The sequence below is a fragment of the Hylobates moloch genome, unplaced genomic scaffold (genome assembly GCF_009828535.3).
Source record: "Hylobates moloch isolate HMO894 unplaced genomic scaffold, HMol_V3 SCAFFOLD_15, whole genome shotgun sequence".
Lineage (NCBI taxonomy): Eukaryota > Metazoa > Chordata > Mammalia > Primates > Hylobatidae > Hylobates > Hylobates moloch.
Genome location: NW_026652290.1, coordinates 3,212,681 through 3,240,301, shown reverse-complemented (window position 1 = coordinate 3,240,301; position 27,621 = coordinate 3,212,681). Strand labels below are relative to the sequence as shown.

The following is a 27,621-nucleotide window of genomic DNA, read 5'->3' as shown; positions in this document are numbered from 1 at the left end:
ACTCAGGAGGCTGAAGTGGATGAAGTGCTTGAGCCTAGGAAGTTGAGGCTGCACTCCAGCCCAGGAAACAGAGCAAGACCCTGTCTTGGGAAAAAAAAAAAAAGGCCGGGTGTGGTGTGGTTCACGCCTGTAATCCCAGTACTTTGGGAGGCTGAGGCAGGTGGATCAATTTAGGTCAGGAGTTAGAGACCAGCCTGGCCAACGTGGCGAAACCCTGTCTGTACTAAAAGTATAAAAATTAGCCGGGTGTGCCTGTAGTCCCAGCTACTAAGGAGGCTGAGGTGGTAGAACTGCTTGAACCTGGGACGCAGAGGTTGCAGTGAGCCAAGATCACACCACTACACTCTAGCCTGGGCGAGAGAGCAAGACTCTAAAAAAGAAAACAACCCACGAAGAAACAAACAGCAAAACAAAAACATCTTTCACCCTGTGACAGACTTCAGAACAACCTCCAAGTCTGCTGATGTGTCTTCCCAGGTCGATTCTCATTTGCCAGGCCTTCCAATAAACCTTTATGAAATCATTTCTGCCTCAATAGTCTTAGTTTCAGTTGACAATATAAATCCCAAACCCAGGCCAGGTGCAGTGGCTCACGCCTGTAATTCCAGCACTTTGGGAGGCCGAGGTGGGGTGGGGCGGGGGGGAGGATCACCTGCAGTCAGGAGTTCGAGACCAGCCTGGCCAACATGGTGAAACACCACCTCTACTAAAAATACAAAAATTAGCTGAGCGTGGTGGTGGGCACCTGTAATCCTAGCTACTAGGGAGGCTAAGGCAGGAGAATCACAGGAGGGTGGAGGTTGTAGTGGGCTAAGATCTCACCACTGCATTTCAGCCTGGGCAACAGAGTGAGACTGTCTCAAAAAATAAACAAACAAACAAACAAACAAACACCCAAACCCAAAAGTAAGTTATACAAGAATAATTTTTCATGAGGTCACCTGAGGATATGCGGGTGAGAGGCATGTCCTTTTTGCCAGGCCTTTAATATCTAACAGGGAAGGGATGAAGTGACAGAAAAACATAGAAATTTCACACATGAATGTACAACACTAACAAACTCATAGCTAAATATGAAAATTACTACTAAGAACTTTAAAGGTAACAACTGTTCAGGTGGGTGTAGTTCCATTACAAGCTTAAACACGGCAGATGACAGGCCTCTGAGCAGATACAGTGTGACTGACTTTCTCCAAGCAACTAAAGTATTAGTTCTTCTGTACTGGTAACCTAAGTATAGAAGGAGACCAACCAATTAATTAAGGGAAGGCTTGTAGGGTCTACCGGTTCTCACTTCTAGCATTAAATGAGGCCATTAGTTACAAATTCACTGGGATATATGACGTGGACTATTTCGCATAATGTTTTGGAAAATTCACACAAATTTCGGTTCACAATCTATTCTGACTTAGCTTTAATATGATTTTGAGAAGAGTCTTAATCATTGTATCTTTTCTAAGAGCCTGGCACAGAAATCTTCTGAGCTACTGCCATTTTCTAAAGAGGTACACTTTTAACAGAAATGCCATTCTTCTCTCCAAAGATGAAGTACCTGCTTACTTTCATTATAAAATTTTGAATATGGTTTCATTGTTATGTTTTACGGTACCCAGGAACTGCAATAAAAGTAACTATGGCTATATGCATTAAACGATTTTTCTGAAAGGTTATAGAAAACCTGAATAGTGATTTTCTTTGGGAAGGTTTGTCATATAAATTTTCTAATGATGAGTGAGACATTTATTTATTTGCTTATTTAATTTCAAAATTGTTATCTGGGCATCAGGAGGGAATTATGACCTTATTTCTTTTATGCTTTTTCTATTAAATGATTCTAATAAAAATTTTAAAAGAATTAAAGACACTTGATTTCTTAAAAAAAAAAAAAAAAAAAAAAAAGAAAGACAGGGTCACACACTGTCACCCAGGCTGGAGTACAGTGGGGCAAACAGAGCTCACTGTAGTCCCCACCTCCTGAGCTCAAGCAGTCTTCCCACCTTGGCCTCCCAAGTGGCTGGAACTACAGGCGTGCACCACCACACCTGGCTAATTTTTTTTTTATTTTTAGTAGAGACAAGGTCTTGCTATGTTGCCCAGGCTGGTCTCGAACTCCTGAGCTCAAGAGGTCCTCCCACTTCAGCCTCTCAAAGTGCTAAGATTACAGGCCACCTCACCTGGGCACTTGATTTCTTAATGCATGACAGATAGCTAAAACCCACTATTAATTTCAGATCTTTGTCTTTTAATTATACTTTTCAAAGCCAAGCATTTTGTAAAAGTTGATACATAATAAATAGAATTTTGACTGGAGCTAAAAATGCAGGAAAGCCAAGGAAGGAGAAATGGAAACATGAGCCTCTGGAAAACTGCAATTTGAATCATTAGTAATTTTAATGCAGTGTGGAGACTGACCTGAGTCAAAAATACATACACAAGAAAGCATATAACATTACTTTCACATCCCACGTGGGGAAAAGATTATTGAGATATAACTAGAAATCTAGATAGCAAGACCAGTTTTAGGGCCAATCTGTTTATTCGTAGAGAAAACAGCTGAATATGTCATGTTTCTAGTTTATCATATTAGATTCTACAAAATTTCTATGTAATAGCCTTATACAGTGTGGAAGATGATGTACTGGCTACACCAAGAAGAGTTTTAATAGGAAACGAATTTGCTCCGTGAAGCTGTGCACAGTGATTTTTTCTTTCCTTATTAGACAGCAAAACAGCCCTAAAATATTTGTTGACCTGCAAACTGACATCTGGAAAACTACTGTAGTGTTTTTGTTTTTTACTGCTTTTTCTGATTACAAAACTAATAGCTTGTAGTAAAAAAAAAAATCTATTATAGAAATGTACCATCTAGAAAGTTAAAGATCTCCATAATCCCTACATCCAGAGAAAACCAACTGTTACCCAACACCACACTCTTCTTTTTTCTTTATATTGCAGTATATGTGAGTAAGGATGTTTCATTAAGTTACAATACTTTTTTCTCAAAAGCTCTCAGCAGAGCCTCCTGGCTTAAAGCTAAACATTTGCAGCATAAACTAAACAAAGACTGGTTTGTCTGTCTTCCCATCTTGTTCCAAGCATGAGTTAAGATGGATGGTCTCCCTCTAGAAAATATTCATTTAGTTCAAAGACAAATTAAATTATGAACACATGCCATATTTCTCTATCATAATCACTTATTAATTTAACCTGACAAAGCTATAAAAAAAGAAAATTAACCACTTAAAAAAATAGCACAAAATAAAATGTGTGGCCGAAAAACTGTGTCAAGCATCTTATATGCTGAGGGAAAGATGCTTAAACATCTCAGAAATCTGGTTAACATAGTCCTGTAAAACACTGTCAAACTTTGAAATAATGTTCTATTGTTAAAGGAGATCAGAGAATGAAGCAAACATTAGCTGTGCTATTATTATGTATTCTGGTTAGGGATTATGGGCCATTCTCATTTAAGGTCATCTTAAGTAGGTAACCATTTGTTCAGCCATTCAGACAATGGGACAATACATATATCAAACCTCCCTTGAGATTATGAACTAAATTATTAACAGAAACAAGTGAAATATACAGCAATAGAGAAATAATTAAGTCAATTACAGAACATTAACTTGATTATGTTATACAACCACTGAAAATAATTAGTAAAACTAATATGGAAAATGGTAACATTTTAAATTCACTACAATTACAGGATTATAAAAATGTATACATAATGATAATGCTTGAGAGATCTGAAATAGTAAAAATACTGGAATAGAGGGACTTTTGCAGAATTCTGAGTGTCCTATCTATTAATGTAAGCTAAAGTAACTTTAAATGTTACAGTGAAGTGGAAATATTGCTAATAAAATAATCTAAATATATTCTTTTTCCCCAGCATTTCTTTTCAAACTCCTCTTCATAGTTATCTATGAAAATAAAGATATGGCAGTGGCTCATCCCAGCACTTTGGGAGGCCGAGGTGGGTGGATCATGAGGTCAGGAGTTCGAGACCAGCCTGGCCAACATAGTGAAACCCTCATCTCTACTAAAAATACAAAAAATTAGCCAGGCATGGTGGCGGGCACCTGTAATCCCAGCTACTCGGGAGGCTGAGGCAGGAGAATTGCTTGAACCCGGGAAGTGGAGGTTGCAACGAGCCGAGATCACGCCATTGCACTCCACCCGGGTGACAGTGCGAGACTCCGTCTCAAAAAAAAAAAGAAAAAAAGAAAAAAGAAAATAAAGATATATGAAACAACGACATGAAATGAGACATGAAATGATCAACATTTCCCAAAACACATACCCCTTTCTTGTTCTCAGTGAATCCTACAGTTTCAAGGTCCAAAATACATTTTTTCTCACTTTATAACTAAACTGATGCTCTTGCATTTTCCAAAAGAAAAATGTTACCAAGGGCTTTTGCCATTTTGTTAAACCTAGATTTTAAAAGTCCTGGGTTCCTGTAATCCCAGCACTTTGGGAGGCTGAGGCGGGTGGATCACAGGGTCAAGAGATCGAGACCACCCTGGCCAAAATGGTGAAACCTCTTCTCTACTAAAATATAAAAATTAGCTAGGCATGGAGGCGCCTGCCTGTAGTCCCAGCTATTTGGAAGGCTGAGGCAGGAAAATCGCTTGAACTCGGGAGGCAGAGGTTTCGGTGAGCCGAGATCACGCCACTGCACTGCAGCTTGATGACAGAGCGAGACTACGTCTCCAAAAAAAAAGTCCTGGGTAATGTATGGAGACCTTGTCTCAAAAAAAAGGAATAAAGAGTCCACTATTAAACTAAAGAATAAATTAGTTGAAAATAAAAGCCACTGTTAAAATGAGGAAAAAACTTTCACTATTTTACTGCTAATAATTAATATAGGTTGTATATCCCTTAACTGAAATAAGGGACCAGATGCATTTCAAGGTTTCTGGATTTTGGAATATTTGCATTTATACAGGTTCAGCATCCCTAAATCTCAAAATCCAAAATGCCCCAATAGGCGCTTCCTTTGAGTGCCATGCTGGCGCTCAAACAAGTTTTGGATTTCAGATCTTTGGATTAGGGATACTCAATATGTAGTTCTTTTGATAAAAATGTCAGGACAGAAAGTAAAAGAACTACTGCTAGAAACGGGACCAAGGTAGGCTAAACTTTCTAGTAAAGAAGGAAATATTAAGCATTATCTATGGCATCCTTAAGATTTTTATTTTTTATTTTTTGAGACGGAGTCTCACTCTGTCGCCCAGGCTGGAGTGCAGGGATGCTATCTCTGCTCACTGCAAGCTCTGCCTCCCGGGTTCACACCATTCTCCTGCCTCAGCCTCCCGAGTAGCTGGGACTACAGGCGCCCGCCACCATGCCCGGCTAATTTTTTGTATTTTTAGTAGAGACGGGGTTATCACCATGTTAGCCAGGATGGTCTCGATCTCCTGACCTCATGATCCGCCCGCCTCGGCCTCCCAAAGTGCTGGGATTACAGGCGTGAGCCACCGCGCCCACCCGGCATCCTTAAGATTTTTAAAAGTTGTTTGGGAAAAATACGCCTATTTTCATTATTGAGACTAGAGAGAATGTTTACCCATGGCTTCTCACTCAGGGCAGTTAGAGATAATGAAATCGTCCTTAATATCCTTACAGTAAATACTATGAGTTTTTCCCAAGGCTATTTTTCAAACATTCCTTACTGTTAGCCAATTGCACAATCCCAAAGCTTCCGTAAACTAAAGAAACTTACGAAAGAGGCCCCCAATAGGACACAGCATACTTATCCATCTATTTGCTATAGATGTGTAAGAATGGACAAAAACCCTCCATCAATAATACTGTGCTTTCAGCTGAACTCTGGGACAGGGTTGGAACAGTTCTGAGTCTGAGGTAATAGCAGATAACCTTTGGCCAGTTTTATGGGTAGAGTCACGTGACAATAGTTTCCTGAACCCGGGGTCTGGACTAATCACCTCTTATCAATGTTGTGTACTGAATAGCATTAACAAAACTAAAAGCTAGCAATTACTGTCTACTTTATGCTAGTTACTGCTTTAAAAACAACAACATAGGCTGGGCGGGTGGCTCACGCCTGTAATTCTAGCACTTTGGGAGGCTGAGGCTGGCGGATCACAAGGTCAGGAGTTCGAGACCAGCCTGGCCAATATGGTGAAACCCCGTCTCTATTAAAAATACAAAAATTAGTTGGGTGTGGTGGTGCGCTCCTGTAGTCCCAGCTACTCAAGAGGCTGAGGCAGAAGATTCGCTTGAACCCAGGAGGCGGAGGTTGCAGTCAGCCGAGACAGCGCCACTACACTACACTGCACTACAGCCTGGGTGACAGAGCGAGACTCCTTCCCAAAAAGAAAACAACAACAAAAAACACCAACATATTGGCTCTTTTAATCTTCACTATGACCCCAGGAAGGTAGAAACTATTGTTCCCATTTTATAGATGTCAGAACCAAAACACAAAGCCATCCTGTGAATTGCCCAAGATTGCAATGCCAGATCTGTCTGTGACAGAGCTGGGATTCCAAGCAGGCAGGTCTCACCTAGAGCCAGTATTCTTTACAATACTTCAGATGTCTCTCATTCCACATCCAGAAGGAGGTAAAATTAAGGGAGTAGCTGCCAAAAGGACAAAGGTTTTCTTCAAAAAGTCATTTTGGGTCACTTTTTCAAATGTCTCAAAGTTTTATGATACTTAGCACAGTCACAGTGAACTTCAGCCTAAGATTTAAAATCAGGTTAAACCTCAACCCTTAAGAAACAAAACCACTCCTCAGCAGAGCACTTCATCTTCCTAGAATATCCTTCAAGGTAAACTAGACGCAGAATGTAAACTGCTTACTATCTGAATGTTAACTTTTTTCTTTTAATAAAACTGATAGCTGGGCACACCTATTATAGGGTGGCTTACGCCTGTAATCCCAGCACTTTGGGAGGCCGAGGCGGGTGGATCACCCGGAGGTCAGGAGTTTGAGACCAGCCTGGCCAACATGGTGAAACCCCGTCTCTACTAAAAATACAAAAAATTAGCCGGGCATGGTGGCACGCGCCTGTAATCCTAGGTACTCAAGAGGCTGAGGCAGGAGAATCGCTTGAACCCGGGAAGTGGAGGTTGCAGTGAGCTGAGATCACTCCAGCCTGGGCGACAGAGACTCTTGTCTTAACATAACATAACATAACACCGGGCGCGGTGGCTCACGCTTGTAATCCCAGCACTTTGGGAGGCCGAGGCGGGCGGATCACGAGGTCAGGAGATCGAGACCACGGTGAAACCCCGTCTCTACTAAAAAATACAAAAAAAAAATTAGCCGGGCGTGGTGGCGGGCGCCTGTAGTCCCAGCTACTTGGAGAGGCTGAGGCAGAAGAATGGCGTGAACCCGGGAGGCGGAGCTTGCAGTGAGCCGAGATTGCGCCACTGTACTCCAGCCTGGGTGACAGAGCAAGACTCCGTCTCAAAAAAAAAAAAAAAAACAACAACAACATAACATAACATAAAATAAATAATAAAACTGATACATATGTTAAGTAATTCAAAAGAGTATAAACAGTAAAAGTCACCTGAAATTCAGTTACTTGGAGACAAAAATTACTCCTTGGGAGACCATTCAGAAAGAGATCTATGCATATGATAAACAAAGAGGAAAAGACAGCAATTTTTCCTAAATGGCCTCTTTCTCTAGTTTGACCTCATCTGTGTATAGAAAGGCTTTATTTACAGAGGCCGGGAGCGGTAGCTCATATCGGTAATCCCAGCACTTTGGGAGGCAGGTGGATCGCTTGAGCCCAGTTCGAGACCAGCCTGGGCAATAGTGAGACCTCCTGGCTCTACAAAAAAAAAAAAAAGCAAACAAACAAAAAAACCCTTAAATTATCCAGGTGTGGTAGTGCACAGCTGTAGTCCCACCTATTCAGGAGGCTGAGGTAGGAGGATTCCTTGAGCCCGAGAGGTCAAGGTTGCAGTGAGTCAAGATCATGCCACTGCATCCCAGCCTGGGTGACAGAACAAGTCTGTTTCAAAAATGAAAATAAGGCTGACCATGGTGGCTCACATCTGTAATCCCAGCACTTTGGGAGGCTGAGGCAGGCAGATCACCTGAGGTCAGGAGTTCGAGACCAGCCTGGCCAACATGGTAAAACATTGTCTCTACTAAAAATACAAAAATTAGCTGGGCATGGTGGCAGATGCTTGTAATCCCAGCTACTCAGAAGGCTGAGGCAGGAGAATCACTTGAACCATGGAGGTGGAGGTTGCAGCAAGCCGAGATCGTGCGATTGCACTCCAGCCTGGGCGACACAGTGAGGCTTCGCCTCAAAAAAAAAAAAACCCCACAAAAAACCCAACAACTTAGTAGCTATTCAACCATATGGTTTAGAGGTGAAACTGAAAGATTCTGAAGGAATACTACATTTCCTTACTCATTTCTTTCTCCAAACAGGGGGAAGAATCATCTTCAGCCAGTCTCCCAAAAAGAGTCTTACATAGGAAATGAAAGTTCATTCTCACCACCTATTTGGAAATAGTCCATTCAACTGACAAAATGAATATAATAAAAAGCAAGCAGATTATTTGCTTTAAGAGCACTCAAACAACAAACTGCTCCCTTCCTTTTTTTGTTTTGTTTTTTTTGAGATGGAGTCTCTCTCGGTTGCCCAGGCTGGAGTGGAGTGGCACAATCTTGGCTCACTGCAACCTCCACATCCTGGGTTCAAGTGATTCTCCTCCCTCAGCCTCCCGAGTAGCTGGGATTACAGGTACGCACACACACCACCAGGCCTGGCTGTTTTTTGTATTTTTAGTAGAGACGGGGTTTCACCATGTTGGCCAGGCTGGTCTTGAACTCCTGACCTCAAATGATCCATGTGCCTCGGCCTCCCCAAAGTGTTGGGATTCAGGCGTGAGCCACCATGCCTGGCCACAAACTAACCTCCTTCTTAAAGATTAAATGCAATATTCTGGTTTAGTCAACAAGATTGGTAAGAATTCTTACCAAAAGGCAAAGGCTGGGTGCAGTGGCTCACACCTGTAATCCCAGCACTTTGGGAGGAAAAAATAAATGCTTCTACAGGGTATACTGATACTAGGACTTTAAAATAGTCGGGGGGGGGGAAAAAACACTTTTTTTTTTTTTATATTTGGAGATGGGCTCTCACTTTGTTGCCCAGGTTGGGCTCCAACTACTGGGCTCAAGCAATCTTCCTCTCTCAGCTTCATGAGCAGGTGGGGCCTTCAGGCTTGCACTAGCATACCTGGCTTTTTATTTAGATTAGGTAATTTGAACCCCTGAAATGGGACTTGTGCACTGAAACTCAGGACTTGTAACTTGTGAAAACTCTAACCAACCAAACTAGGGATTGGCTCTCCACTGATCTTCTCCATTGAGGATCGTAATCAAAGGGCATTCCTTTCTTAGGAGACTTACTCAAATGCCCCTATCTGACAGGCAGAAATCCCATGATTCTTCCTTTCAGTATCTTTCAAACACTCCCCTCCTTCATTTCTAGTATCCCAGGTTGATACAGACACTTGACACACAACCCGATTACTTGCCACCATTAAGGCTTGGGGCCCCAGCCTTGCCCCCTTGCAATTCTTTATACACACACACAACGCTCTTAACCGCTAAAAACCTTCCAAGGCTTCTTAAGGACCAGATCAAACTTTTACTGGGCTTTTCTCACCTCGCTCCAACTCTACCTTATTTTCCACTATGTGAGTCTAGATTCTTATTCCAGCCTTCCTATCTCAAACACAACATGCACAACTTCCGTCTCCCTTGAAATGTCCTCCTTCTCTTAACCTACATGTCCTGTTCTCCTTACAAGGTTCAGTTCAAGTCATAACTCTGCACACACCTGACTGATGTCAGCGCTTGCCAGTTTCATCCTTCCTGAACGACTCTAGCAGTTACAGTTTGCAACCCGACTCAAGTATACCATCAAATACTACTAAGAATCACTACTACAAATCACTATCAAGAATGATAGTTGTGTGATCTTAGATAGATCATTTAACCTATATGGGTCACCATTTCCTCATCTGTAAAACAGTAAGTCTAATTTAAGAAATTTTTTTTTTTTTTTTTGAGACGGAGTCTCGCTCTGTCACCCAGGCTGGAGTGCAGTGGCGCGATCTCAGCTCACTGCAAGCTCTGCCTCCCGGGTTCACGCCATTCTCCTGCCTCAGCCTCTCCGTGTAGCTGGGACTACAGGCGCCCGCCACCACGCCCAGCTAATTTTTTGTATTTTTAGTAGAGACGGGGTTTTACCGTGGCCTCGATCTCCTGACCTCGTGATCCGCCCGCCTCGGCCTCCCAAAGTGCTGGGATTACAAGCGTGAGCCACCGTGCCCGGCCTAACTTAAGAAATTTTAAAAGATCTTGCCGGGCGCGGTGGCTCACGAGGTCAGGAGATCGAGACCATCCTGGCTAACATGGTGAAACCCCGTCTCTACTAAAAATACAAAAAATTAGCTGGGCGTGGTGGTGGGCGCCTGTAGTCCCAGCTACTGGGAGGCTGAGGCAGGAGAATGGCGTGAACCCGGGAGGCGGAGCTTGCAGTGAGCCAAGATCACGCCACTGCACTCCAGCCTGGGCGACAGAGCGAGACTTCACCTCAAAAAAATTAAAAAAAAAAAAATTTTAAAAGATCTTTTCCTGCTCTAAAAAAATTTTTATATACCATCTTGTACTGTTTCACATATTAATCTCAATTCTCTTACTTGAGATTTTGGAGCTTCTGAAGGGAGAAAGTACATCTTATATTTCTCTCTCAACTCTCAAAGCAACTTATCCCAGTATCTTGGCTCAAGAGTTGCTCAGTGTGACACTGAAACAGGCCAGGCAGTGCTGAGACAGAATGCTTTGAAGATCTCAATGTGAACTCAAGACCTGTTTTTAAAGTAGTTTAAGAAACTGGTAAAGGTAGTTCGTACCAGAGAGGGTAGAATACACCTAGATGATCCAGGCTGGCTCTCCACCAGAGCTGAAGAAAGCAAGAAGCTGGCTCTAGAATGGAATGAGCACAGATTTGAGAGCTCAAAATGGTCTCTTAATTCCTATGCAGCACAATTTGAAGTACGTATACATAAGCCCCTAAATGGCGGCTGCAACTCCTAGGTGAGCTCATCCAGTTTTATGTGCTCTGGTGTAGACTATTTAGGGGTCTTGTCAGTGGAGAAACTCTGGGATTGTCTCAAGCCTGCCCTACGAGGGTGGGAGGAATTCTGATTTATTCCAACCACACCAGGCCTGAAACCTGCAGTGGAAAGGCAATTCCTTCTATTTTACATCCCAGTGTCCTCTCCCTCCCCCAGCCAAGAAAAACACAAGCTTTTATAAGAGAGAGAAACAAAGGCAGACATATTGAACCATTCAACTCTATTTTAGGCTTCCAGTAAAATGCTTTTATTTTTATTTTATTTTATTTTTTTTTTTTTGAGACGGAGTCTCGCTCTGTCGCCCAGGCTGGAGTGCAGTGGCGCAATCTCGGCTCACTGCAAGCTCCGCCTCCCGGGTTCACGCCATTCTCCTGCCTCAGCCTCTCCGAGTAGCTGGGACTACAGGCGCCCGCCACCACGCCCGGCTAATTTTTTTGTATTTTTGGTAGAGACGGGGTTTCACCGTGGTCTTGATCTCCTGACCTCGTGATCCACCCGTCTCAGCCTCGCAAAGTGCTGGGATTACAAGCGTGAGCCACCGCGCCCGGCCAAATGCTTTTATTTTTTCCTCTTTTTCTCAGGACGGTAACAGGTCAATGTGTAGACAGAAAGTAGGGAAGGGGTCTGCTGGAGGAGAGGAGTCACCATTTTTAACTAAAAGTTAACCAGGAACTCCAATACAGGAGAAGGGAAGATGTGATCCTTCTGAACTACAGTCAGAGGGTGAAGGCTAAGTGCCTTTCTATTTCATTATCTTGAAATGAAACTTATTCAATACCCATATGCACGTCTCCTTTATCAAGAGAGGGCATATATATGGCTATTTCAATGAAAGTTAAATTGGTCAATGCTATTCCAGCAACTTTTAAAACATGTTTTGGCTTACAACTGATACTCTTAAGACTTCCCAAATCAGAGCTATTCAAATGAAGCCAGTTTGCTCCTTGAAGAATCAAATGAGGAAAACTCCGTTTTTTTTTAACAGCTTTTAATAAAGCATGTCCCTCCTCTTCACCCAGCCATTTCACACAGTTATGAGACAAAGGGCAACTACTGTATCGTCACTCTTTTTTTTTTCTTTTGGAGTAAAGCCACAACATTACCAACAAACAGCTAATGGCCACCATTCAAAAGCAATAATGGCATTATGACTTCATATCTCAGTTATCTACCAAATTGAAAAGAACCACATATATGTATTTTTCTCTCTCCTCAAAGAAAATCTGAAAGTGAATGTGAGTATTCTGATTTACTTTCTCCCCCATAATAAAAATTTCTGAGGGACTGTTAAACAGGATCTTCTCCCCTAACAACAGGATGGGAGAGAAGGTTTTTACACTTGCTCCAGAGTTTACTAATTTAAGTTAAAGAATTTATAAAATGTTCATGGTCTAGGTCTAGGTCTAGGACAGACTTCAAAGACAGAAATCAGGGAAAGTTCTTGCTTAAAAATTCTTAAAAAGAGGCTGGGCGCAGTAGCTCACGCCTGTAATCCCAGCACTTTGGGAGGCTGAGGCGGGCAGATCATGAGGTCAGGAGATTGAGACCATCCTGGCTGACACGGTGAAACCCCATCTCCACTAAAAATACAAAAACTTAGCTGGGCGTGGTGGCAGGTGCCTGCAGTCCCAGCTACGCGGGAGGCTGAGGCAGGAGAATGGCGTGAACCTGGGAGGTGGAGCTTGCAGTGAGCCCAGATGACACCACTGCACTCCAGCCTGGGTGACAGAGCGAGACTCCATCTCAAAAAAAAAATCTTAAAAAGAGACCGCATGCCCCTAGTTTTGTTTTAATTTGTTGCTTCAGTGCTTAATGTGCAACGGGACAGATTTAGAGAAAAATATGAACTACCAGCCTTCTAGGTTCAAGTTTCTAAGATAAACTTATGAAGAAATCTAAGTTTGTATCAAAAACAAGAAATACTAGCCCAAAAGGGCTTTTGTACAGGCTATAGATGTGGGCATTTGAGTAGCCCATCTTATACCATCACAAGTGGGTTATCTGTGGAAAACAGTAATCACCTACAGAAACATCAAATTACCTCTCCCATATACCAATGAAAACTGAGCAATTTTGTAGTCTAAGTTAACTTTGCCCTGATCTCTAGCTGGGCATATTTTCTCTAGTCCAAAAAAATAGAAACCTATAGCTGGTTCTGTCTGCTTTCTGACAATTTAGTGTTGACTTTGAGAATACCCTCGAAAAGTGTGGTGTCACAAACACAGCTTTGAAATGAACACACAGACACAAAGTTTTCTTCTCTTTAAAGGGCTCTGCAGCATCATCTTCTATGAGGCTCAACCTACATTTCTAACATTAAGAATTACTGGGCAGTTAACTTCAGAGTAGAACTCTACGCCTTGGGCAATGAGGGCAAAATAGAGACTAAGTCCACATAACCTAAAAGTAAAAAAACTGCACGTCCTTTTATAAAGAACCATATTTCTACATCTCCACTTGCTTTCTCTTTATAAAATTCTAAGAATTTCATTCAGGGGTAGTAAACAAATGAGGCAGCAAATTCCAACAATCAGTCTAAGGCTCAGAAGGAAAAATGTCAAAACTTGAGACACAGGGAACACTCAAACATTAAGCTTCAGCCTTTCCTCCTTTAAAGTTAACATACTCTTTAATAACACTCATCCTCGTTAAAATAAATTACACATCCAAAAGGGCAAACTGCTACAGTCAATTGGGTAAACAACATAATGAACATGTGCTGGGGGAGAGCGAATCCTCACATAAATAGTGGGGCTCAAAATAAGCTGCACATGGTATAGAAGCTGATTTTTTAAACTGTCAGCAGGTTTGTTTTCGTGCAATTAGAGTTTAATATGGGGTAATTGCTCCTCAAGTTTCTTTTAAGAAAGTCGAAATCTGACTTGTACAATAGCAGGTTGCACCTTATTATTTAGAACTCCATTTGTTTTTTCATAAAGAATAAAAATACACTGAGGTTCTTTAATGAGTTTTGTTATGTACTTCTAACAACCTCTCTAAACTGGGAAAATTAATTTCTAACCTACCAAAATCATATTCCAGAATGCAAAATCCTTTGGCTATATAAAATAAGACTAACTGAACGCTTATACATAAATACTTCAGGGCTAGGTCTTTTTAAAAAACGCTATTTTTAAAATAAAACTCTACAGGGCAAATCAATCTACTCATATACTTCCTTTCTACAATTACATTACTTGGACTTTACTTGAAATATTACCAGTATCAACAGACAACTGAAGCATTCACACAAAGGCAGTTAAACACCACACATCACACCAACTCACTTAAGTCATATTTAATATTCTACTCAGCATCTATCTCAAGCTCTCCAGATCAAATATGATGGTAAACGTTAAAAGTGTACAATGAAAAACACAGCTTCTTTGTGTGTAATCAGGGCGAAAGAAGGTGGGTGAACACAAGGAGAGCGATCTCAGCATTGTGCTCAGCATTAGCACTTACCTTGAGGATGTCCCCCCTTTTGAAGCTCAGCTCGTCGTCTGCAGTAGCTTTGAAGTCATATTTGGCGATGGCTTCCATTCTGAGCGCTGCTCAGTGCTCAGCAGCCTGAAGCAGGGGGAAGGGAGTCTTCCCTGCTGAAGCAACCCAGTGCTCTGGGCTTAGCCTCGCCTCTCTTCTGGGACTCGTTCCGGCACTCTGGGACACACAATGCTACCCTGAAGCAGGAGAGGGACGATTAAGAGCAGTGGCCAGGATTGAAGGCAACCCCGCCCTGCCAATCGGCCTGCTGTCCCAGCCCCCACGCCCCCTGGCTCGGCCTGGCTCAGCCCTCCTCCCTCCCTTCCAGGCAACAGCCCCCACCCCCAGCCCCCACCCCCCCTTCCTCTTTTCAGCCTCAGCCTCCAGGCGACTGACAGGCCTGCCGGCCAATGGCACAGCTGCCTGAGCTATTCCTGAACACACTTCCTCTTCCTTCCCGCTGGGTGTACACTGCGTGCAGGAACCGGCTGGAGTCCCGCTCAGTCTCCGCCTTTCCTCCTTTACTCCTCACAGGCTCTTCTCCAGCACCAAATACGGTCCACTGAAAAGAAGGCCTCACCCTGGGGATAGCACCTGTCTCTTCTCGGTTAAACAGGCCTGTCTCCCTCCCTTCCCCCCCCCGCCAACCTTTCTGGTCTTCTGAGAATGCTGGCTTCCCTACTCCACAGTCAAGAGCAAGCAAAGCAAGACTCTTTGGTCTCGAGCTGCTGCACTCTTCTCGAAACTAAACCATGATCTGCTCCCAGGAGAGCAGGAGAAAGTAAATGTAGGAACTGCTTTTTCAATCCATTTACTGCTACAAGCACCGGCGGCTTTCCCCCTGCACTTCCATGTTGTGATCGGCAAGCTCAGGTAACCAGAGAAAGATCACAGCTCCGAGCTGTGTACCGGTGGAAATGGTGGGGATGATGCTCTTGCATAAGGCTCCCTTTCCCCTGCAGATCCCCAAGACTCTGGGGTCCCCACCAGGAATGAAATAAATGACCAAGGCTCAGCACTCCAGAAATAGCTCCACATTATTTCTAACTAACCTAAGGAGCAGAGCTGAAGTCCTAATCTACACTTGAAAGGAATCCCGGCCGGGCGCGGTGGCTCACGCTTGTAATCCCAGCACTTTGGGAGGCCGAGGCGGGCGGATCACGAGGTCAGGAGATCGAGACCACGGTGAAACCCCGTCTCTACTAAAAATACAAAAAAAATTAGCCGGGCGTGGTGGCGGGCGCCTGTAGTCCCAGCTACTCGGAGAGGCTGAGGCAGGAGAATGGCGTGAACCCAGGAGGCGGAGCTTGCAGTGAGCCGAGATTGCGCCACTGCACTCCAGCCTGGGCGACAGAGCGAGACTCCGTCTCAAAAAAAAAAAAAAAGAAAAAAGAAAGGAATCCCTTTTTCAGAATCTGAGCTGCCAAGTATCTTGTTTGGGAAAGAAAGTGCAGGGAGATGGTGCCCGAAGAAGGTCAAAGAGAAGTCTCTCTCACAGTCACCCTGTGCACGGCTTCTTAGAGCAAGCAGAGTATAAAACTGATGCAAACTGCATTTTGCAGGTAAAAGATCCTGTGAGAACCCTGAGATACTGTATCAGACGATGATGAACTGGCAGTAGTACAATCACCGGTGTAGTGAAGCGTCTCCAGCCATGAATATAGGACACAACCTAGATCTGTGGATAACTAAATGAAAATAAAGCCCCGTCTGGTTAGCTCGGTCACTGTTTTCATACTTGCTAAACAAAGGCAGAAAACAACAGAACTGGGACAGATTATTTATAGTGACACCTTTCTTGGATAATTATGACCCAGCAGCTCATTTGAGGGGCACAAGTGATTATTATTCCCTTGTTCTAAAGTTGACAATTGGGGCACTAATCAAGCATAGCTGCAAACGGACCAAGTAGTAAACCAGTGGGGAATATTAAGAGTAGACCGAGATAAGTATTATCAAAAAGAAAATAAATCGTCTGATAATGAGTCCTTCAGTCAAATTCTGAAAGCCAAACATTCTGCTGCAGGTAACTAATAAACCAAACCAATGTTTATTCCTTCAGGCCATACCTAAGATATTCCATGTGGCGCTGGCTGTAACAGGGAAAGTAAAGAGTCCCAGCAAATATTAAAAAATACAGAGGTTGATCTGAGAATATTTATTTTTGTGTATCCTTAAATGCCCTTCACTTACACTCTCTGTAGTTATTTTGATCAAACTAATCCGTGTACATAATTTTAAAAGTCAGAGTATTAAAAGGCTTATGAAAAAGAGCAGCTCCCTACCAACACCCACAGGCGATCACTCTCAATTTTGTTTTTTGCTTTCTCTTTGTATTTACTTGGAGTATTTTTCTTTTTTTTAATTTTGTGGTCAATGCACAAAATAGAGTATTTCTAAAGAATGTGCTTTTACTGCTTTCTTAGTTTATTCCAGCCGTTATCTATTGCCTGAAAGGTGAAGATTTAGTTTCTCCCTGACCTATACCAGTAATATCACATATTCTGGTTTAATCAGTAGTATATTATGAAATACTACTCACTGATAATTTAAATAATGCACTAAAACCAATCATACTTTTTTGTTTTCTTTTTTGAGATAGAGTTCTCTAAGATTGCCCAGGTTGGAGTGCAGTGGCATGATCTCAGCTCATTGCAACCTCCACCTCCCAGGTTCAAGCGATCCTCCTACCTCGGCCTGTAGCTGGGACTACAAGCACGTGCCAACAAGCCTGGCTACTTTTTATATTTTTAGTAGAGACGGGGTTTCGCCATGTTGGCCAGGCTGGTCTTGAACTCCTGGCCTCAAGTGATCCGCCCACCTTGGCCTCCCGGAGTGCTGGGATTACAGGCATCAGCCGCTGTGCCTGACCCAATCAGACTTTTTTGTACAATCCTTCAATTTTCCCCAGCATTAGCAACTGCTTAATGTTCTATTTTTTACTTGCCTAGTCCCTGTGTATCTACTTTTACTTTTTCCTTTCTCTTTTTTGAGACAGGGTCTTGCTCTGTTGTCCAGGCACGAGTGCAGTGGCATGGTCATGGCTTACTGCACCCTTGACCTCCTTGGCTCAAGTAATCCTCATGCCTCAGCTTCCCAAGTCGCTGGAACTACAGGTGTGGGCCACTATGCCTGGCTACTTTTTCTATTTTTGTAGAGACAGGGTCTCACTATGTGACACCAGTCCAGCATAGCTTAGTGTTGAATCTGCGTGGTCTCTACAGGCAGGCCCCTCACACTAACTGCTACAATTTTGGGCAAACTTTTGAAACAGGCCGGGCGCCGTGGCTCACGCCTGTAATCCCAGCACTTTGGGAGGCCGAGGCGGGCGGATCACGAGGTCAGGAGATCGAGACCATCCTGGCTAACACAGTGAAACCCCGTCTCTACTAAAAATACAAAAAAATTAGCCGGGCGAGGTGGCAGGCGCCTGTAGTCCCAGCTACAAGGGAGGCTGAGTCAGGAGAATGGCGTGAACCCCGGGGGGCGGAGCCTGCAGTGAGCCGAGATCGCGCCACTGCACTCCAGCCTGGGTGAAAGAGCGAGACTCCGTCTCAAAAAAAAAAAAAAAAAAAAAAACTTTTGAAACAAGCTCCAGTTTCCTCATCTGTAAAATGAGAATATCTACCTTTTAAGACCCCGGCTGGTCTCAAACTCCCGGCCTCAAGCAATCTGCCTGCCTCGGCCTCCCAAAGTGCTAGGAATACATGGGAGAGTGAGCCACCACGCCCAGCCCTATTTTTACTTTCAACAAATGCTCCAAAATCTCTCCTACTATCAATATTTTCCTCAGCCTATTTATTTTAACTGGTCTCTATTGATGAGACTATGTATTAGTGATAGGAAGCTGAAGAATACTTAAAATGATAGGAAAAGAATAAGGAGTTTTATTTTTGAAAAACAGAAATCAGATAGAAATGAAAAGCCCTGTCACTTTCAAGGTGCTATGTAGTAAGACCAGCCATAAGCTTCTGTGTCATTCAGGATTTATGACAGCTGCAATGTTACTCAACAGCAGTACAAAAACCAAGACAGTTCTCAATACCTGCTTTCCTGCTGCTACTCAACTCATCTGCTGAAAGCTTAAAAAGAATAACCTTGAAAGTCGTGTTTTGAGTAACTATTGCTTTGTGAGATGCAGAGTTTGACAGAAAATTAAATCCCCACTTCCATGGCTGTGCTGAGTAAAAAAACAGAAAACTTGAAGAGGAAAGCTTATTAGGTTATCCACCCAAAAGAGCATATTCGCTAAAGGAATTCCAAAGGGTGTGTTTCAGTAAAGACAGAAAAAAAATCTAACACATACACAACACTAATTACTAAAAGGAAGAAATCTGAAAGCAGACACAATGTATAACGATTTTAACAGAGTAGATGTTGCTGTTCACTTCCCAAGAGAATGGGGTATAGTGTACTAAACACTGAAGCCTAATGAGAGTAACCTCGAAACTGTTACCAGCCCATCCCAAGCAGTGAATTTTAAGAAAGGTAAGTACAGCTTTAATCATTCATTTCAAACAATATCAACTGTATCCAAAATACTACTATCCTAAAGGTATTTGTAAGATTTTTTTCTTTCTTCCATTTAACTCTCTTCTTCCCAAAATTCACAGAAAATAAAATACATGACACCAGTCCAGTATAGCTTAGTGTTGAATCTTCATGGTCTCTAGAGGCAGGCCTCTCACACTTAACAGCTACAGTTTTGGGCAAAGTTGTGAAACAAGCTCCAGTTTTCTCATCTGTAAAATGAGAATAATATCTACCTTATAAGATCCACTGAGGATTAAATTAGACAACATAGATAACATACATTAAGTGCTTTGGATAGAGCCTGACATGTAATAATCACTCAAAATTAATTATTTATTTTTATTTTTATTTTTTTGAGACAGCATCTAGCTCTGTTGCCCAGGCTGGACTGCAGTGTCATGATCTCGGCTCACTGCAACCTCTGCCTCCCAGGCTCAAGCAATTCTCCTGCCTCAGCCTCCCAAGTAGCTGGGACTACAGGTGTGCGCGACCAAGCCTGGTTAACTTTTGCATTTTTAGTAGAGATGGGGTTTTGCCATGTTGGCCAGGCTGGTCTCAAACTCCCACCTCAGCCTCCCAAAGTTCTGGGATTACAGGCATGAGCCACTGCACCCAGCCTTCAAAAGAAATTTAAAATGTTACTCTATTTAAAACATATAAAAAGAAATGCAAATTAAAACAGAGTTCTTTCATATACTAATTGGCAAATTTTAAAAATATAATATCCAATCTGCAATACTTTGAGTAAATACACTTTTATTTATTTATTTATTTTTCAGAAAGGGTCTCACTCTGTAGCAAAGGCTGGAGGGCAGTGGCGTGATCTTGGCTCACTGCAACCTCCGCCTCCTGGGCTCAAGGGATCCTCCCACCTCAGCCTCCTTAGTGGGGACTACAGGCACCAGCCACCATACCCTGCTTATTTTTTTTTTTTTTTTTTTGGTAGAGACGGGGTCTCCCTATGCTGCCCGGGCTGGTCTCAAACTCCTAAGCTCAACAGATCTGCCTGCCTTGGCCTCCCAAAGTGCTGGGATTACAGGTATGAGCCACCGCACCAGGCACAAACAGACTTTTTACCCTGCCTGGTGTCCATTGATTGAACATTTTGAGAAGTTACTAACTGACAATGTGGCTTGGTGTTACATTATAATAATAAAATCACTATAGAACCCACACTACAGCAAGGAATTAATGAGCTCGGCTCAATCTTTTTGGTGAGTTATTTAGTAATCTATTGACAACTTTTATTTATTTTTATTTATTTTTTGGAGACAGAGTCTTGCTCTATCCCCCAGGCTGGAGTGCACTGGCATGATCTCTGCTCACTGCAACCTCCACCTCCTGGGTTCAAGCGATTCTCCTGCCTCAGCCTCCCAAGTAGCTGGGATTACAGGTGCCTGCAACCATGACCAGCTAATTTTTGTATTTTTAGTAGAGACAGGATTTCGCCATGTTGCCCAGGATGGTCTTGAACAACTGACCTCAGGTGATCCGCCCACCTTGCCCTCCCAAAGTGCTGGGATTACAGGCGTGAGCCACTGCGTCCGGCCTATTTACTTTTATTATTTGAGACAGAGTCTCGTTCTATTGCCCAGGCTGAAGTGCAGTGGAGCAATCATGGTTCACTTCAGCCTCAAACTCCTTGGCTCAAGCCATCCTCCTGCCTTAGCCTCCCAAGTAGCTGGGACTACAGGTGCACACCACCGTGCCTGGCTAATTTTTTTTTTTTTTTTTTTTTTTTGTGGTGACCAGGTCTCACCATGTTGCCCAAGCTGATCTCAAACTCCTGGACTCAAGTGATCCTCCCCATCTCAGCCTCCCCAAGTGCTGGGATCACAGGGGTGAGCCCCAAGTGCTGGGATTACAGGGGATTAACCTGGCTTTGACAATCTTGTTTTTCTTTCTTTTTTTTTTTTTGGAGACAGAGTCTCGCTTTGTCACCCAGGCTGGAATGCAGTGGCGTGATCTTGGCTCCCCACAACCTCCGTCTCCTGGGTTTAAGTCATTCTTCTGCCTCAGCCTCCTGAGTAGCTGGGATTACAGGCCCCCACCACCACGACTGGCTAACTTTTGTATTTTCAGTACAGACGGGGTTTCACCATGTTGGTCAGGCTGGTCTTGAACTCCTGACCTCGTGATCCACCCGCCTTGGCCTCCCCAAGTGCTGGGATTACAGGCCGTGAGCCACCGCGCCCGACCGACAATTATTTATTTATTTTTTTGAGACGGAGTCTCGCTCTGTCGCCCAGGCTGGTGTAGTGGTGCAATCTTGGCTCACTGCAAGCTCCGCCTCCCAGGTTCACACCATTCTCCTGCCTTAGCCTCCCGAGTGGCTGGGACTATAGGTGCCCGCCAGCACGCCTGGCTAATTTTTTTGTATTTTTAGTAGAGACGTGGTTTCACCGTGTTAGCCAGGATGGTCTCGATCTCCTGACCTCGTGATCCGCCCGCCTCGGCCTCCCAAAGTGCTAGGATTACAGGCGTGAGCCACTGTGCCCGGCCCTGACCGACAATTTTGAAATATTAATACATACTCTTTTTTTTTGAGACAGGGTCTTGCTCTGTCACCCAGTCTGGAGTGTAGTGGGTGCCATCTTGGCTCACTGCAGCCTTGACCTCCCAGGCTCATGCCATCCTCCCACCTCAGCTTCCCAAGTAGCTGGGACTACAGGTGTGTGCCACCACACCTGGCTAATTTTTGTAATTACATACTCCTTTTTTTGAGATGGAGTCTTGCTCTGTCACCGAGGCTGAAGTGTAATGGTATGATCTCAGCTCACTGCAATCTCCGCCTCCTGAGTTCCAGCAATTCCCCTGCCTCAGCCTCCCAAGTAGCTGGGACTATAGGCGTGCACCACCATGCCTGGCTAATTTTTGTATTGTTAGTAGAGACGGGCTTTCACTATGTTGGCCAGGCTGGTCTCGAACTCCTGACTTCAGGCAATCCACCAGCCATGGCGTCCAAAAGTGCTGGGATTATATGCATATCACCATACCCAGCCTCATGCTCATTTTTTCTTTTTGAGACAGTCTCGCTCTGTTGCCCAGGCTGGAATGCAGTGGTGTGATCTCATCTCACTGTAACCTCCGCCTCCTGGGTTCAAGTGCTTCTCCTTGCCTCAGCCTCCCAAGTAGCTGGGATTCCAGGCATGTCACCACCACCTAATTTTTGAATTTTCTTTTTTTGTGTGTTTGTGTGTGTGTTTAATGCTTGTATTTTCAAATAGAGACGAGGTTTCACCATGTTGGCCAGGCTGGTCTCCAACCTCAAGTGATCAGCCCACCTCGGCCTTCCAAAGTTCTGGGGTGACAGGCGTGAGCTACTGTGCAGGACCAATACATACTCTTGACCAAGCAATTCCACTTCCCAGATTTATCTCATTGAAACAATGAGACAAAACACAATGTGCAACATACACATATACACCCACACCCTTGATCAATATCCATGAGCTTGTGTATGGAGTATCTACATAAATACCAGGATATGTTATCAATTTTTTTTTTTTTTTTTTTTGAGACGGAGTCTTGCTCTGTCGCCCAGGCTAGAGAGCAGTGGTGTGATCTCTGCTCAAAGCAACCTCCGCCTCCCGGGTTCAAGCCATTCTCCTGAAATTTTTAAAGCTGCAGAAAAATTACAGTTTATCCTATTTCTGTAAGGCAAAATAATACATCAGTATGTGCTTAAAAAAAAAAGGCTAACAATGGTTATCTCTGCTACGGAGATCACACTTTTACTTTCTGCATGATGCACCTCAATTGTATTTTCATTATTTTTACAATAGGCATGTGTTACTTTTGTAGTTACAACACAAACCAAAAAGCTTACTGACGATCTGGAGTTAGACTTGGATTCAAATGTCACTTTCCACTTACTAATGAGGGGACACTGGAGAAGTAACTTATATTCTGTAATCCCTAGTATCCCTTAACTGGAAAATGGGAATAACAACAGCAACTACCTTATAAAGTCATTTTGATAATTAAAAGAGATAATGGTTGTAAACTGCTTGGCAGAAGTCTCTGGCTCTCTCCAAAAGACTGAGCTAACTAATTATCCACTATAGTGTGGGCTGTGATGATTTTATTATTATAATCTAGTATAAGCCAGAGACCTTAACTAGTATTTTCAGTCTCTTTTCAAATACTAGCCTACATGTTCTAAGAGTAAATGTGGAGCTTCCATCTGCATAGGCAGATATCCTGATGAAACCATCATCAGTTTAAAATATTGTTACACTGAAAATGCATTTTAATACACCTAACCTACCAAACACCACAGCTTAGCCTAGCCTACCTTACCTTAAATGTGCTCCAAACACAGCCTACAGTTGAGCAAAATCATCTAACACAAAGCCCCTTTTTATAACAAAGTGATGAATATCTCCTGTAATTTACTGACTATTGTACTGAGAGTGAAAAACAAAAGTTATATGGGTACTGGAAGTATAGTTTTTACTGAGTACTATTGCTTTCACACCACTGTAAAGCTGAAAAATCTTTAGTCTGAGTCTACAGACTCAGAAGAATTCTCTCGTAGGCAAATTAATGACCCTATTAAGTATAAATTTCAAGTTCAATCACTCCACATCACAGTATTAAGAATGCTAAAAAATTTACACATGTAAAAATGAACCATGCTTATAGTCACTCATTCCATTAGGCTATTCTAAACACTGACTTGGTGTATACACAGAAAAATGTAATTTTAAGTTGAATTACTTAAAGCCACACAGCAGTCTTATTATTTATGGCTGCATTTGGTAACAACAGTTTTGATCCTTAGACCATCTGTATCAAAATCCACCCATTCAGAGACTGATTCACTGTGGGGTACATCCTGGAGTTCTACCAGAACCTAATTTTAAAAAGATCTCCCAGTGATTTTTATGGATACTAAATTTTAAATCACTGCTATACCATAAGGATGCCTTAAACAGATTTTAAAATTTGCATTCCAGATAATGCACTACAATGTCCTTGCATGAAATGAAAATAATGCATATAGGCCAGGCGCGGTGGTTCACACCTGTAATCCCAGCACTTTGGGAGGCTGAGGTGAGTGGATCACCTGAGGTCGGGAGTTCCAGACCAGCCTGACCAACATGGAGAAACCCTGTCTCTACTAAAAATACACAATTAGCTAGGCGTGGTAGTGCATGCCTGTAATCCCAGCTACTAAGGAGGCTGAGGCAGGAGAATTGCTTGAACCCACCTAAAATTCACTCGCCTGAAAAAACAAAAAAAAAAGAAAGAAAAAAAAAAAAATAAAGCCATTCAGTAATGGTGGAGAGTTCCTCTGAATTAAGCAAGTATTAATTTCTCTCCGGAGGGCACGGTGACTCTCTATTCTGTATTACTTCATTTCTCCAAATTCCATTCCTCTTCTGTTGTATGTGTAACAATTAGAACTCTGATGGACAACATGCAACATGATAACAGCAATTACTGAGAAGAATCTCCAAGTACCATCAACTAGTAGTATTTAAAACCCAGCAAGCCTCTCAAATCTGAATAACTTGCTGACGAAGTAAAGTGCCTCAAACATTTAAACGTTTGAGTTTAGACCAGCCGCAGTGGCTCATGTCTGTAATCCCAAGGCTGAGATGGGCAGATCACTTGAGGTCAGGAGTTCAAGACCAGCCTGGCCAACATGGTGAAACTCTGTCTTTACAAAAATACAAAAATTAGCCAGGCGTGGTGGTGAGTACATGTAATCCCAGCTACTCGGGAGGGCGAGACAGGAGAATTGCTTGAACCCAGGAGGTGGAGGCTGCAGTGAGCCGAGATCGCACCACTGCACTCCAGCCTGGGCGACAGAGTGAGACTCCGTCTCAAAAAAATAAATAAATGCTTGTGTTTAGTAGAAGAAAGTTGATTATAAGAATTAACTCTGGCCGGGCGCGGTGGCTCACGCCTGTAATCCCAACACTTTGGGAGGCCGAGGCGGGTGGATCACCTGAGGTCAGGAGTTCCAGACCAGCCTGGGCAACACAGTGAAACTCCATCTCTACTAAAAATACAAAATTAGCTCGGCGTGGTGGTGGGCGCCTGTGATCCCAGCTACTCGGGAGGCTGAGGCAGGAGAATCACTTTAACCCGGGAGGTGGAGGCTGCAGTGAGCCGAGATCATACCATTGCACTCCAGCCTGGGCAAAAAGAGCAAAACTCTGCCTAAAAAAAAAAGTCACGTAAGCCCTGAGCTGACCCAATGTTCCTTACTATTATAAAGACATACTAGAAGAAAGCATAAGCAGGCACAAAAGCATAATCTTAAAAGAAAAAGACTAAAAGACAAAACTAATACAAGCAAACCACACTTGTGACCTAGTGGCAGGACTGATTTCTTAGGGATGAATTCAATCTTTTGAGCCTCCCCGTTCTCAGAGAGGGGACTAAAGCCTCCCACGGCTCTCTAGCAACCCTTCTGGCTGACTGCAGGGAACGCAGGGGACGCGCAAAAGTAAAGGAACGGAAACAAGAAAAGAGGGTCCCTTACCGAGAAAAAAGACGGAATCTTGAAATGAGAGAAAACGAACAGCACGAAAGGGAAGAAACCTCGAAAAATTACGCCAGAATGGGGACTACAAGGAGGAAGTGGAAGTAGATTAGAAAAAAGGGGGGGTGGGGGGAGGAAGGGGCAAATGACTTGCATTACACAAGCATTTCGTGTCCCTAGTGGAATGGACAGAAGTAGATAGAGAGGGAAGGAAATAACTGGAGAAAGACGGGTAAGAAAGCCAAAATAGACTAATGCTAATTTCTCTCATGTGTCTGACATTTCTGAAAGTCAACAGCATCAAGAAGAGACAGACCTCAAGTGCACTTCAGTCCCCTGCAAAATGCACTTTCATAGCGTTTGAAGCCAGCCTTGAAAAACTTTCCAAACAAGCCATAACTCATATGTGGCTTACAATCACAGAGGGCGCGCTGCAAATGAAAATTACCAGCGCCCGCTCTCGCCGCAATCCCTCCTCGGTGCAGTCCAACCTGCTGCTGCTGAATTTTTCTTGACAAATATTTTTCAAATAGTTTTTTTTTTTTTAAGTGTCAGAATAAAGGTATCTCCCCCGGCTCCAGCAGCAAACGTTCTACCCCAAGGTGGATTCCCGCACAAAATTAAGCCCAAAGACGCCAAGAGATGGTGACGTGGTTGCCGTGCAGGTCGAAGGCACATCAATCACCACAGCTGCAGCCCACACCAGTCCCCCACCACCAGGCTCAGGCAGACTGACTCAGTCGGCGTTCGACCCGCCTGGGCTTTCCGGGCCCCTTCCGTGCAAACCCTCCCGATGAAGGCAGGGGACTTCGCCAGGGAACCCCGACCTCTTCCCCCGGACTGCCCAGAGCCGAGAGCCGGAGGAGGACGGTCCCCAGGAAGGAAGCGCCCCAAAAGGGGAAACGTAGAGTCCGGAGCCCCGTGGATTCCGCTCCACGTCCCAAGCCTCGCCGCCCTGACGCGAACCCCGGGGCCGGTCCCGGTTCCCCCGGGGCCCACTCCCGGGGTAGAGCGGAGAGGAAAAGCCACCAGAGAGGCGCCGAGCGCAGCCTCCCGTACTCACCGTGGCGCAGCTGCTCCGCTCAGCGTCCGGCCCGCCCCTCCACAACGCTGCGAGCGGCCGGCGACCCCAAGGCTGCTCTGCGAGGGCAGCGCTTGCTCCCGCCGCCGTCACCGCCACAGGCACAGGTTCTGCCACAGCCGCCGCCGCCGCCGCCCGGTCGCCGAAGCAGCAGTGCCTCCTCGCTTCCGCTCCCCGTCGGTGTCCCGCGAGAACTTCTCCACGAGGCCCCGCCCCGCCCCCGCGAGACTTCCCCCGGCGGAAAAGGCCCAGAGCGCAAGCGCTCCTCCTCGGCCGGGCCCCTGCAGGTAGGGAACCAGCTAGGTGTCAGGGCGCATGCGCCAGACCGCCCCGCAGCAGGTGGCCTCGGCACGGCTGTGGCCTCGGCACGGCTCCGCCCCGGGGTCGCCGTAACCCTCTCGGTGCCAGAGCGGGTAAATGACAGCTTAGCCCTGAAGGACTCTTCCGCCGTCTAATCACTTTCTTTTCCTCTTCTACCAAACCTAGGCAGTTGGATGGGTAGGGGCTGGTGGGGAGGAAGAGATCTTCCAGAATGAAGCACTCCAAATAGAGGACCAGGTCTTAAAATATTTGAGAATACTGTCCGTACAAACTCTGCAGTGTTGAATGGTGAGTTTGTTTGTTCATTGATTGAATCACTGCAGAGTTTGTACGGACCGGATTCTCAAATATAGGCCGAACACTGTGCTGGGTATAGAACAGAAATCTTGGCCCTTAAGGAATTCATGGTCTAGGAAGTAGAAGAAAAATAAATAATGCCATAAGTACTGTTATAATTATTTGGAGTTTGCTGAGGAAGCTAAAAAGATGGAGGAGGGACTGCTACACTGCCCATTGCAGAAGAGCCTTCACAGACGTGATGCGGTGATGTCTGAG

The 27,621-nt window shown here is 44.1% G+C and overlaps 1 protein-coding gene across 1 annotated transcript in view; it reads right to left on the bottom strand.

The window, feature by feature from the left end:
• The window catches only part of GRB2 (growth factor receptor bound protein 2), an 87,418-nt gene extending 60,481 nt beyond the window's left edge, over positions 1 to 26,937 (bottom strand). The window contains exons 1-2 of the mRNA XM_032179006.2: positions 26,728 to 26,937; positions 14,615 to 14,829 (exon numbers count right to left, since the gene is read on the bottom strand). Of these exons, the coding sequence (XP_032034897.1) occupies positions 14,615 to 14,692 (78 nt within the window). The 5' untranslated portion in view covers positions 14,693 to 14,829; positions 26,728 to 26,937. The remainder of the gene's footprint in view (positions 1 to 14,614; positions 14,830 to 26,727) is intronic.
• Between the last annotated feature and the right edge of the window lie 684 nt (positions 26,938 to 27,621).